At 38.3% G+C, this 13,993-nt stretch overlaps 1 protein-coding gene across 10 annotated transcripts in view; it reads right to left on the bottom strand.

The window, feature by feature from the left end:
* KMT2C (lysine methyltransferase 2C) overlaps positions 1–13,993 on the bottom strand; it is a 183,614-nt gene that overhangs the window by 107,432 nt on the left and 62,189 nt on the right. For all 10 annotated transcript variants that reach the window (XM_075212142.1, XM_075212141.1, XM_075212149.1 and 7 more), the window contains exons 5-6: positions 733–878; positions 346–455 (exon numbers count right to left, since the gene is read on the bottom strand). In XM_075212142.1, the coding sequence (XP_075068243.1) occupies positions 346–455; positions 733–878 (256 nt within the window). The remainder of the gene's footprint in view (positions 1–345; positions 456–732; positions 879–13,993) is intronic.

The following is a 13,993-nucleotide window of genomic DNA, read 5'->3' as shown; positions in this document are numbered from 1 at the left end:
TGTGGTATTACAATTGCAGATGACCTCTTAAAATCAATTCAAACCCCCAGAAATAAAGTAATTACTACTTAAACAAGAGCAATTTAACTTCTTAAATTTTGAGTCCTATTTGGAAGCACAAAACCAGAAGTACACATTGGACTGTATTCTAAAGAAATAGAATTGAAACAATAATATGTGGTATTGAATAGAAAGTCTGCAACTAAAGAGATAGAAATTACTGGCTATGCTGGTCAAACATAGTATTTTTTATTCCGTCAAGCCCCGTGCATTCATAATGGGGATTATTTGTATAAAAGATGACAATTAAACTAAAATATTATACATCATCTCCCAGCGACTCACTTCTGTGCTCCCTGAGACAACCGCTTTGTCCACATTGACCAGCCGCCGGTCTTCAGACTGGTGGACGCCTGGTGACCACTCTGCACAGCGCTGATGAGCCCAGCAGTGTCCTGAAGGATAATAGTTGGATCAATTAATTTCATAATGTACCAGGGAATACTTTTCAGCATATTTTAAGCACAATGCAGATGAGAGAACACAGAGAAAGTTATAAAAGTAGAATGTAAGAAGAATTATAATAAGTGTCTTTATATAAGAGATATTACAGTTTTATTTCAAATAACTTTTTACTGCTGTTAATCTTCACATTCAAACAGGTAGCCCATTTTGACGATACCTGTAAAAACGATCAGTGAACAATGCCAAAATGAAATGAAATAATCCTACCTGTCGACTCAAACAAGGACTGTATATGGATGTCATCAGGCAGGCCTACTTGACACAGTTCATCCCAGAATTTGCTGCCTTGGTCGTCAGATGCTGTTTGGGTGCTTCCATTTGTTTTTGTAGCATTGAGTTCTGAGGATATTATTCTGATGGAGAGAAAGAGAGCTAAAAGTAAATATTACATTCTTAATTCATATTGACTTTTTCTGTTTATAGTAATCACTTATAGAAAGGTTCACAAAAACAAACCCTTTCAATCTACACGAAAAATGTATGGTTTCATTCAAATTACTGTACAGAAAGCACAGACTGAAGGATTAATATTTGGGCAGTACAGTGGCCTAGTGGTTAGCACTTCTGCCTCACAGCACTGGGATCATGAGTTCGATTCCCGACCATGGCCTATCTGTGTGGAGTTTGTATGTCCTTCCTGCGTTTGCATGGGTTTCCTCCCACACTCCAAAACATACTGGTAGGTTAACTGGCTGCTATCAAAATTGACCCTAGTTTCTCTCTCTCTCTCTGTGTTAGGAAATTTAGATTGTAAGCTCCAATGGGGCAGGGACTGATTTGAGTCAGTTCTCAGTACAGAGCTGCAGAATTAGTAGCGCTATATAATAGCTGCTGCTATGTAAGAAATGTTGGAAAGTACTGCACAGGGTCATTGTATGCTCCTGGTATGTTGCCCTGAGATCACATTATGGTCTGCAAAGAAACGACTGATGGAAAAATAAAGATTGATCAATATCCCTTATTCCAAATGGATGATGGACAAAAAATACAAATATGAAACATTCACATCTGTTGCTATTTTTCTAGTGCAGTTGAGAAAATAAAAGTAAACATTTTTGTTTGGTTGCTAGAAGTAATAACACCTTTTGTTCAGTTGCTTGTGGAACTGCTCATAAATGTGTCCCAGTGAGCATTAAGAACACATTTTATTTAGAATTCTACAATCCCTTTGTTTGCACAAGTGTAATCATATGAACTTAGTGAACCAGAGGCAGCGTTTAGAACACTAATGTGCATATGTCCTTGATCAGGTCAAAACTTTGTAAAACAAGACTGTCCAAAGTTTATTGTGGAACCCAGGAAAATGACAGACTTACAATGGAATTCAGCCTGTAAACATTTTAAAGTCAACAGAAATGCAACTCTCTTTACGAAAACACTTTCACTGCTTTGTATTATGGGTGTGCACACCGGGGTGGTTCTTTTAACTTAATCAAGGTATGTTTGGAATAGTTTTTGAAAATGATGCACTGTGCATCCTGTTCAAAAAAAACTTCTTTTTTCTTTCTTTTTCTTTAAACTCATTATCTATGGGTCATGATGCACCCCTTGTTTTATATTAAATGAGATATTCGATTTATAAATAATTGACTTTAAGGGTATTGTCACCCCATACAATTAGTGCGACCTTTTCTACTACTCCCCACCCTTACTCTTACTATGTTTCGAGTAGGCCAGAATCCAACATTAATTCATGTTAGTGACAGAACAGCCATTTGCCTCATGAGAAATGCACATGAAAATGATTTCGTATTTCACCTTGCATATAGCACTGTAACATTCTCTCAAATTTATCATGATTTTTAAAAGGTGCGTTTGACTAAAGTCTGAGCACCGTATTGTACTCAATGCTATTCTGCTGCGCGTTGCAGGTTTGAAGTGGGCAAGTTGGGACAAGCTGAAGCCAATGAGACCCTTGAAATGCTCACAGTAGAAAAATATATTTGTGTTAGTTTTTTAGGAGGCAGTAACCTGTCCATTTGTGATTGTGTGGACAGGGCTGCATGCGACAGGGGCCATGTCATGATAAAAGGAATTGAGATAAGCGGTAAGCCACACACTTTGGGTGATCTCACATGTGGGCTTTTTATGTTGTGTACTGACCTTTGGCACTTTTATTTACCACAGCTTTAACATTCTGAAATGCCATTGTTTTGCTTGGTCAAAGAGCGGATCTCTTCAAAGAAGTCTTATTTTTCCTACACCTGTCACATAAGTGATGAAACAGCGGATGAAAAACTGATTTTATACCATGTAAAACAATTCAGGCAGCATTTTGCTAGAAGCAGGAAAATCATTGTGAAATAGCTGCCCTTAGCTGATTTTCTGCTGCATGAAAAGCTCCTGGGACACCATTGTGAGAGTAGTGACGTAAGGTGTCAAACTTTCCCGTACAGCCAACTAAGGCATATGCTTTGCTTTTTCCTTTACCTTATTTCACAGTATGTAAATACGTATCAATGCAGTCAAAGCAACAAACGTACTTGCACATGTGGAACTATGGCATGTGCTTTCCACATTAATTTAGCAAACATTTATCATGTGCTGAAAAGTTTGCTTGTGAGCAATGGAGCTGAAGCATATACTCTATGAATTTGGTATAAAGTTTTTCAAATGCAAAATGTATAGCATAACAGCATAAACACACACAATGAAATGCTATTTCAATTCTGTTTAACACTATAGAAACAGAATTTGACGACATAAGAATCACTTGGTCCATGTAGTCTCCGCAAGTTATAAACCTATTTTTTCATGTTAGATAAACTACTCAAATTAGAGAACAAACAATGGTGTGGACACACATATGCCCTTGCTGATAGAGACTGTATAAATAAATGGAGCCAAATTGTAGATAAACACTTATTTTGTCTTAAAAAAAAAAAAAAGCACAAAAGTACACAGTACACAAGTAAAACCCACCATGACTCGCAAAAGTACAAAGCATGACAGAGAAACCACCCACACCTACCAAAAACATATGGAGTTACAACATAAATTCCAACTCCGCAATTACAACCAACATATTAATAACTTCATGTATGACAAAACTGAAGGCAAACCAAGATCAAAACAATTCCTTAATGAGATTTTTTTTCTTTAAACCATTTCAACAATTGGTCTGCAAAAAACACTATGCAATGCCAAAACATTAAAATATGAAAACAAAAAGCATAAAAATGATTCAAACAAGGAATACAAAAAATTCTAAAAAATTCAAATTCTAAACAGACACCACACCAGCACTCACAAACAAAATACCAGACAAACGAGAACTATGTTACACTATGAAATTATTAAATTAGTTTCACACTTCAGTAAATCTAAAGTCTACAACATTAGACCAAACACATAAAACCAAGATGAGAAACATCCATCATCATATCGTCCATAAGCCACACTAATGAAGTGTCTAGAGAAAGACACTTAAAACAAAAAAAGAAAAAGTAACAAGGAGGCTTTTTTTAATTTAAGCGATAATCTACACTGCTAAACAGAGAGATGAAGTTTGCAAAACAAAAACACACTAAAAGTACACAGATCTCCATAAATTTATACAGAATATTTAATGGCAGGAAAAGAATCTTTTCTTGGAAACTTTACAAAAAACTTAGCAGAGGTTGACTTGGCCACACATCACCAACAAACAATTAAGTTACAAACGTACAAAACCAGAACAGCAAGTCCTAAAACTAGAGATGGGCGGGCTCGGTTCCCCGAGTTCCGAACCCGCCTGAACTTTGCATATCCGAGTACTGAGCCAAGCAGGCTCTGTACTCTCCAGTCCGTTCGGAATCGAAATCGAGGCAAAATGGCATTGTGAAGTCGTCGGATCTCGGTTCTCGCAATATTCGAAATTTATAAATACCCACCTCAACAGCAATCCATCGCAATTTGACATAGGGAGAGAGCAGGGTTAGGTCACAGGCTGTATTAGAGCAGAGACAGAGCAATAATTGTATACCTTATTCTTTCAATTATTATTGCAATTCTGATACCAATTCTATTAGCAATTGTTAGAGCAGAAGAGAGGAGGATAGAGGCGTAATTTTTTTCAATATTTTGCACTATGGGGTGTCCCATATTCCCCAGTGTGACACAATAATTTTTCTGGCAGCCAAAAGTCATATTTAGCAGCAGTATCTATACAATATTTTGCACGTCAAGTGCTTTGGCATCATTAAAATGGATTCAAAGCAGTCCACATATGAGCAGGATCAGCAAGCAAGTGCTGGCACCAGTCCTGATGGTAGTGTTCCCAGTACGTCATCTGGTAAAGCCTAAGTAAAAGTACATAGTCTTTTTAAGTCAGGGGAAAAAAACACAAAAAAAAAAAAAAAAAATGTAACCGTGTTGAAAAGAAAGAGCTGTAACTCATGAAAAGTTAAATGGCAAGAAAAATAAAATTGCCGACATGCCATTTTACACACGAGTGGCAAAGAAAGAATGATGCCTTCGCCTTTCTCTATTACTGTCAGATCTAAAAATGTTACTGAGCCTTCTTCTTTTAAGGTCACTCGTGAGCAAGCAAGACCAAGTAATTTGGAGTCCAAAAGTGTTGCACAAGTACTGTTACGTGTGAAAGCCGAGCTGCAAGAAAACAGTAAGGCATTAGAAAAAATTGTATGCTCAGAATCAGAAATGACACCAATCCCTGAGGAGAGTCCACCCACGAGTGGTATGTGTAATCGTGACCATTGTGATAGTGTACCCATAAAGAAGGGCCCTTTTGGCATTTCTGCGGATGTGTGCCTGAACAGCCCGAGTGTAGCCGGTGATACACCAAGTGAGGATGATACTTTGGAATTAGAAGAGAATGAGGGGGCGATTTGGGCAGCCGACGAGGGAGCTGATGAGGATGCGGTTGATTGTGTAGGTCCTGCACCAGTGGCAGCAGTGTGGCCCCAGTTCTGGCACCAATTTGCACTTTCCAAACACAAGCAGGGATGACACAGGTGGCAGATCACAACAGTTTGACATCTGGGCTGGATTGAAGGATTTGACAAAAAAAAGTGTGACTTTGCCCATAACTCCAACCAATCCTACTATTAACATGCAAAGGATGGTGGAGTGCCTAGCAGGAATTAAACTGTATTTTTCCTAATTTGCACTAAGGTATGGGTGTAATATACACCCAAAGAGGAGTGCTCAATTGCTAAGAGTCATTGATGAAGAGGAAGACAAGCAGGCTTGTCTGTAGAATTTGCAGGCAAATTCTACTGCGTTATATAGGTAACACGCAAAGAGAAGAGCTTCATTGCTAATTGTAATTGCTGAAATAGAAATAATAGGGCTGACAGTCTTGGTCTAAATCTGCAGTTACATTTTATTGTACCATAGCTCACTCAGAAACAGGAGAGGTGGCAGGGTTCAGTGGTAATCTTCCTCAAACAATACTAATTCATCCCGACTGGAATCGACCATCATAGAAGTCTGTGTAGTATGATGTAATTGCCAATAATGGCCTTCCAAATGGAATTTGTAGTTCATTTTAGGCCAGAGCTGTCACGATTTTTATGCATTTCTTTTAGAGCAGAGCAAATATCAAAATGTTGTGCGGACTCATCTGCATCATTCATGTCTTGGGAAAGAAAAGTTTTTTCCAACAAGCAGTTGCCAGAGAAACTGAAGGAGAAGACGTCCTTACAAGATCTAGATAGCTCTTGGATCCTGGCGAAGCAAATTAAGTATATACTCTACAATTACAATATAGTTACCATATTTACTTTTTTCTTTTTCATCCGTTAAATTTCTGTAGCTCCTTTGCAAAATGTATTATTAAGGCAATCACTTGACTCAAGCTAACCATGTCTGCACGCTCTTCACAGGTCACTACTTCGCTGGACTAAAGTAAATTCCCCTCAAATGCTAGTCTTCTTGCAGCTGCTGCATTCTCCTACATGCTGTTACAAGAATCCAGAAAAATTACACTAATTTTTTAGGGACACAAACAGCATCTCCTGCATGTCATTTTTTAAAAGTTCTGTAACACCAAGTTGATTGTGTGAGCAAAACAGGCAATGTGATGGAATTCCACCCCGCTGTAACGCTTGAACAATATTAGTGTCGTTATCAGAAATGACATATCCTCAGGAGAGTCCAAGCAGGATTACCCATGTTGCAATGACATCCCTTAGTTTTAGTTACAGATTGTCAGCTGTATGCCTCTTAGTGAAGCCGCTGATACACAGAGTAGCCTACTTCTGAAAAATGTGAAGTACTTGCTGCTGCTGTCCCTGCTGGTGAAGGCGAATGACCAACCCAGTGGGCTGTCACAGTCATATAATCTTTAGTTTGCCCAGTTCCGTTTGTCCACATATCTGTGGTTAAGTGTACAGTGGGTAGAATGCCATTTTGTAGCCCAATAATTAATTTTTTAAGAACCTTCAGGTACAGGTGGGTAATAGCTTTTCTATTAAAATGGTATAGTGATGACATTTGCTAATAGGGACAGAACACCTCAATTAAATGTCTTAACCAACTGTATTAATAGTGGACATTGGACGCAGATCTAATACTAGCATAGTACCCAGGGCGTCTGTGATCCGCTTGAGACTGGGTGACAGGTTTCATACTTGCTTCCTCTTGCAAAGGATTGTTTAACTGTACATTGTTGCTTCTGGGGATATTGATGATGAAGATGTTGGGGGTGTAGATTGCAGGTGCTGGGATGTAGATGAGAGAAGGGAGGTAGATGATTCTGGACTGCTTGTTGTTTTTTTTTTTAACCTAAGTTTCTGATTTTCCCAACAGCTTTCCGTGAACTCGCTTCAAATGAGGTAACATGGATGAGGATCCCAGATGGTTAAGGGCCCTACCTCTACTGAGTGTGGCTTTAAAAACACTACAAATGGCTAGACAACTGTTGTCAGGATTTGTGCAAAAATAATTCCACACTTAAGAGGTGGATGTTTGGTCTTATGCCCAGGCATGACATTGGCCTTTTTCTTATCTCTAGCAAGAACTGCAGCAACTTTTCTTTGAAAGTGTATGAAAATCATATTGTGACCTAAGGAGGTGGTCAAAATTGAATGGAAATGACTGGAAATTAGTGTGAGGTTAATAATAATGTAGGTACAAAATAATACCTAAATTATGTTATTTTAGCCCCAAAAAATGATATTTTTTTTTTTAACAAATTGCAAAACAAAACCAAACAAAACCAAAACCAAAAACACGCAAGGGCGGTTTTGCCAAAACCAAAATACGAATGTAATCCAGATGCAAAACCAAAACACGGGGGTCAGTGAGCATCGCTACCTAAAACCATTGGAGAAAAGTAAAGGCATCAATTCAGACAATAGAGGAGAGACATCACAGCAGAAACAAACACACTCCTTTCAGTGATCTTCACATACCTGCTTCTTATATTGGATCCAACAAGAGTGTATCATAACTCATCGAACACTTGAGCAGCGATCATACAGGGTTTCAAAACAGAAAGAACTATGGTAACACTAAATAAAAACTGTTACCCTAGTATCTTACAAAAATTCATAAAAGTCTATTTCACTCTGCAGTGAGACAAATTGTGTCAGGTAACACTGCTTAACTTTTACAATATACGGTTCCTTTTCTAAATCTCATCCTTTGTCACAACACTGACCAGCTATTTTGGCAACAAAAATACAATAGTAAGCGTAGTACATGCCTGACACTTACAATGAAACTCTTCACACATGGATCAATCACACATCAAGATTCAACACAAAATGTTTCCTGGAAACACACACACCATTCACAAAAACACAGTTTGCATTTCTTATTAATAACACTGTTTTTATTCTCCACCTGAATTACTTTTAGTGCAACCAGGTACAGGGAACTACAATAGGCACAATGTTTGCACCAAGTTATATAAACCTATTAATGGCAAAAGGGTAGAACCTAGTGACATGGTGCAGGTACATTTACACTGAGGATATTTTATTCATTTGGAGTGGTACACAAGGTGGTTTGCACAACTTAATTTAATACATGAACAATGACTTAAATTTGGCATTCACAGCTCAAACCAGCATGAGTTAATTACAACAACTATATTCCAGCAAACAGCACTCGCTACACTAATTGGCTAAGAAAAATCAAGCCAATTCAGAATAATTTAAAACAAGCTCTTACAAATACATTTGTGGGGTACAATTGTGACACAGATTTGATATTAAAAAAACGAAAACAAAATATATGATGACATTGGTTACCAATTGAAAAAAAGATTTAAGAAGAAGTGTGAACCTCTTAACATTATCAGTTCTGTGAACGGGATATACATTATAATATACACATACATAAATACATATACATACACACACACACACACAGTTGGAGGGTGTTTTTATGAAACGGGACCAGGAATTGCCATCATTGAAGGAACTGTGAATTCTGAATTGTAGTGGAAAATTCTACAGGAGAATGTCAGGGTATCTGTAAGTGAACTGAAGCTAAACAAAAGGTGGGTCTTGCAACAAGACAATGATCTCAAACACATAAGTCAGTCTACAAAACAAAAAATAATGGTTTAAGCAGAAGAAATTTTGCATTTTGGAAAGGCCGAGTCGAAGACCAAACGTTAAGTCAATTGAAATCTAGTGCAGAAGCTAAAGTAGGTTGTTGAAGCAAGAAAGTGCACAAACAACCATGAGTTGAAGCAGTTCTGTACTGACGAATAAGCCAAAAGTCCTCCAAGCCGATGTGCAGGAGTTTAATTGAAGTTCCTTTTATGGTATTTTATTTATTGGGTACTCTTACCTATTTTTATAAATTCGATGACGACCTAAACACATTTAAGTTCACACTGATGCAGAAATTCATAAAATTCTATAGGGTTCCCAAACTTTCTAGCGCCATTGTATATATGAACAATGTGTTCATTACAGCCCTCCTAAATATCACTCTAGCACCCACATTAAACCTAGCCTTATCCTCCTCCCCACCTTGCTCACTTTTTCTCTTACTTAAACTAAATACGCATTTGCTCCATTAACATACTGTCGTGGCCAAAAGTTTTAAGAATGACACAAGTATTGTTTTTCACAAAGTTTCTGCTTCTGTGAATTTAGACCTTTTCGTCAGATGTTGCTATGATATACTGATGTAAAACGACAAGCATTTCATAAGTGTCCAAGGCTTTTATTAGCAATTACATTATGTTTATGCAGAGAGTCAATATTTGCAGTGTTGACCCTTCTTTTAGCAGACCTCTGCAATTCGCCCTGGCATACTGTCAATCAACTTCTGGGCCACATACTGACTGATGGCCGCCCATTCTTGCCTAATCAATGCCTAAAGTTTGTCAGAGTTTGTGGGGGTTTTTTTTGCCCATCCGCCTCTTGAGGATTGACCACAAGTTCTCAATGGGATTAAGGTCTGGGGAGTTTCCTGGCTATGGACCCAAAAATTTCAATGTTTTGATCCCCAAGCCACTTCGTTATCACTTTTGCCTTATGGCACGGTGCTCCATCATGCTGGAAAAGGCATTGTTTGTCACCAAACTGTTCTTGGATGGTTGGGAGAAGTTGCTCTTGGGAGGATGTTTTGGTACCATTGTTCATTTATGGTTGTGTTCCTAGGCAAAATAGTGAATGAGCCCACTCCCTTGACTGAGGAGCAACCCCACACATGAATGATCGTAGGATCATTTACTGTGGGCATGACACATGGCTGATTGTAGTGCTCACCTTTCCTTCTCCGGACAAGCGCTTTTCCAGATGCCCCAAACAATCTGAAAGGGGATTCCTCACTTTACCCCAGTCCTCAGCAGTCCAATCCCTGTACCTTTTTGCAGAATATCAGTCTGTCCCTGATGTTTTTCCTGGTGAAAAGTGGCTCCTTTGCTGGTCTTCTTAACACCAGGCCATCCTCCAAAAGTCTTCACCTCACTGTGTGTGCAGATGCACGCACACCTGCCTGCTGTCATTCCCGAGCAAGCTCTGCGCTGGTGGTGCCCCGATCCCACAGCTGAATCAACTTTAGGAGACTGTCCTGGCACTTGCTGGACGTTCTTTCTTGGGCGCCCTGAAGCCTTCTTCACAACTATTGAACCTTTCTCCTTGAAGCTCTTGATGATCTGATAAATGGTTGATTTAGGTGTAATCTTACTAGCAGCAATATCCTTGCCTCCATTTCTGAGAGTTTAACAGAATACTAAAGTAGTGGATTTGGTACATCCTTAATATACACTTTACCAGAACTTGAACCTTATTTTTTTCCCAATTGCCTAATTTAATTATTAAGGGAATTATGTAGAAAAATATTTTTTGGGGATACACTTTATTTAGTTTCTATAATGCTATGAAGTCTGGCTCACCATTTAGTTCAGTTTCATTGTTTGCTTCTCTGCCCCTTCCCCCTCCAGTCACCCTTTTATCTCCTCCGATAGATGTGCAATATTTATTTACAGTACAATAGCTTGGGGCATGGCCTAATGGGAAAGGATGTGTGTGATATTAATGTGGGCGTAGGCAAGACTGGAAAGGTTAGAACAAGTGATCGGGGCTACAAAGAGGCAGCAGACAAATCCCTACGTTTGCACAGAAGGATAAACAGAAAATGATGGCTAGCATATGTTGTGAACAAGTAAAGTATGTCACTGTTAATAAAAAGGTGCACTGCATACAGTGAGTGACTAGCTACGCACTTAATGATGCAAGAGGTCTTATCTGGAAATCAGATAATCTTCTTGTCAGTGGACTCTTAGAGGGAGATTCAACTCAGCACAAGGAACCATAGCAGACTTGTACGATTTACACCTATTTCTGGGTATTTCAGTACCTAAAACAGGACTGATTTTTGCTTGCACCTCTAAACATTAGGCGCGGATAAATGACGTATGAGACAACTCGAGCAGTATTGACTACCCTCCTTCCAATTAGCGATAATTTTGTCCCAGACACCTGGATTCCTTCACAGGATACATCTCAACAACCATACAAATGAGTGCATCCAAATGTGAACATAATGTAAAATTGCAAATACATTTTATTTTCACACAAGTCAGAAACCTAAAGATATAAAACATTTTTTTGTCGTTGCAGTTTTCAATGCATAGGTGTGAACACCCTGTAATTAAACGGAACCACTATTCTGCATTCCTAACATGTAGCTATGCTACAATGACTTATGTTTAAATGAAAAAAAAAATTGTGTGGGAATTGCTGCTCTTGTATTGGCTGGAATCACCTGACTTAAGGGGGAAAGGGGGGGGGGGGGGGGGAGTGTTTTTACAGTCTTGCTGCAGTCAGGTTATATAAGTTCACCATACAATCAGCACATGTAAGCCTGTATTATATTCACAACTGACAGTCATAATTGATCCCTATGGCGTCTGAATAAAATCCACAATTCATTAGCTGCTGTCATAATCTTTTTGCCCTTTTATATAAAGAAATTAAAAAAATTAAGGAACAAATCTGCCAACAACTGTTTATTACTCCTACCTGAAGAACACTAAGAAAATCACGCATATGATTTAAACAATACTGAAAAGTGAGATGGTAAATGCACATTTTGAAAACTGGTTTAGAAGAGGAGCAGAGGTTGCCAGGAACAGCAACAAAAAATATGACCATTATGCTCATTAAAGTGAATTTAGTGGTTATAAAGTGTGCCATTAATCAGCATTTATGCGCAGTGTTCACTTAAGAAGAAAATTATTTTTGCTTGATATTTCAGCTCTCTCATCTGAAAGTTTATCAAGCTGTCACATGTGGTTTGTCAGTGTTACCATACCAGTCTGGAACATGACTTGCTTCACTGGAGCTAGGACAAATTATACATCATGCACAGCACATAGCAAAGGCAAACACAATTTCTTTAAAGAACTAGATAAATCAATGGACCTCCAGAATAATAGACTACTTTGTGTGCCAAACATAAAAATAATGGGTGCTTTTTATTGCTTGGAAGACCGTTTACACCAATACACGAGAAAGCCTGTTAATTCCACCAAAATTGCCATGGCCAGATGTGTAAAGCAAGAATCACCATGCTCTGTTGGGTAAGCTGCATGGGGGATCTCTGCAGCAAATGTCAGCTTTATCCTCTGACTTAACCATCCCTCTCTCTGTATATGTGTGTGTGTATATATATCTATATATCTAACACTGCTCTGCACCTTTATAGATACACAAACAACATAAAGAAAGACAAAGTATAATTCAATTGCTGTTTGGAGTTTCTTAAAAATATTTCATATTAAACTGTTTTTTTTAAAAAACATACCAAACTTAACTATTCCTGCTGACTGGATTTTCCTAATTTCTTGTGTTTTTTTTTTTGATTGGTTTATTTAGGTTTTTAGCATTTATAACAACCTTTACTATTCCAAACTGACTCAATTTTCTATTCATTCCTTTTATTTGCACTTAGTATTTAATTAGTATATTCCTATTAATTTATTTTAGCAACAAAGTAACTGCAATGCCACCTAAAAGGCAAATGTCTGCTGTGGGAATAACTGCACAGCAAGAAGCGACAAAAAGACGAAGGGCCGAGCGGGATAAAGCCCGATGACAAACTATGACTGATGCCCAAAGAGAATGCGACCGTGATCGTCATCACCATACAAATATGACTCCTCGGCAAATTGCCCGTCACAGAGAAAACAATCGAAGAGCGAACAAGACAGAGGTAATTATCACGTCAACGACTACAAAGTCAGTTTGATTAAACGAATATTAATGCTCATAACTGTGGTCCTATGAACAGTATTTGTGAATTTTCCCATGCTAAGCAATTTGCGACTGACCAGCCGTCTGACAAACTATTCAGTCAATGCTGCCACAAGAGTAAAGTCAAATTGGGTGCAGTAAGGTCTGCCCCTGTTATTGAGCACTTAATGAAAGGACAGCATAAACATTCATTAAAAATTTATTTAACAACATAAAATCGATTAATAGTCCTTTAGCATTTGCGTCTCTGGGCGCTAATATTTTCCCTCCACCTGGCTACGGTCCCTATAAAGAAATATTTGTGAAATAGAAATTGTGGGAATGTGGGATAAATGATGCGCAGAATTTAACAGTTACCAAAAAAAGGCAACGTGAACGTAGTCTTATTTTTAGCTAGTTTGATATAACTGCTGCAGCCAAGACTGACATGATAGTCCTATATCAGGGATTACCAAATACAATGATTTCTAGGGCCAGTCAGTTAACATTTAGGGGCGTATTCAATTGTTGGAGGAAACGCCGAATATCCCGCGGTCCGCTCACTATTACCGTTATTACGGTAATTTTCTTGCTGGATTTCAGCTCGCAGCTCCCTGAGCTAAAATCTAGCTATTACCGTATTAACGGTAATCGTTTTTCCGCGGCGCGGAAAACAAACAATTGAATATGCCCCTTAGTAGGCAGTGAAGATATGCACAGTATATCCAGACCAATATAAATTACCAGACAATATGTGGACACCATCATTTAGGTGCATAGATAACTACTAGTTCCTGTGGTTTTTTCAGCTTCAGCATGAA

This window comes from Mixophyes fleayi, chromosome 5 (assembly GCF_038048845.1).
Source record: "Mixophyes fleayi isolate aMixFle1 chromosome 5, aMixFle1.hap1, whole genome shotgun sequence".
Classification (NCBI taxonomy): domain Eukaryota; kingdom Metazoa; phylum Chordata; class Amphibia; order Anura; family Limnodynastidae; genus Mixophyes; species Mixophyes fleayi.
Note: the sequence above shows the minus strand (reverse complement) of the source record. Positions and strands in the feature narration are given on the sequence as shown.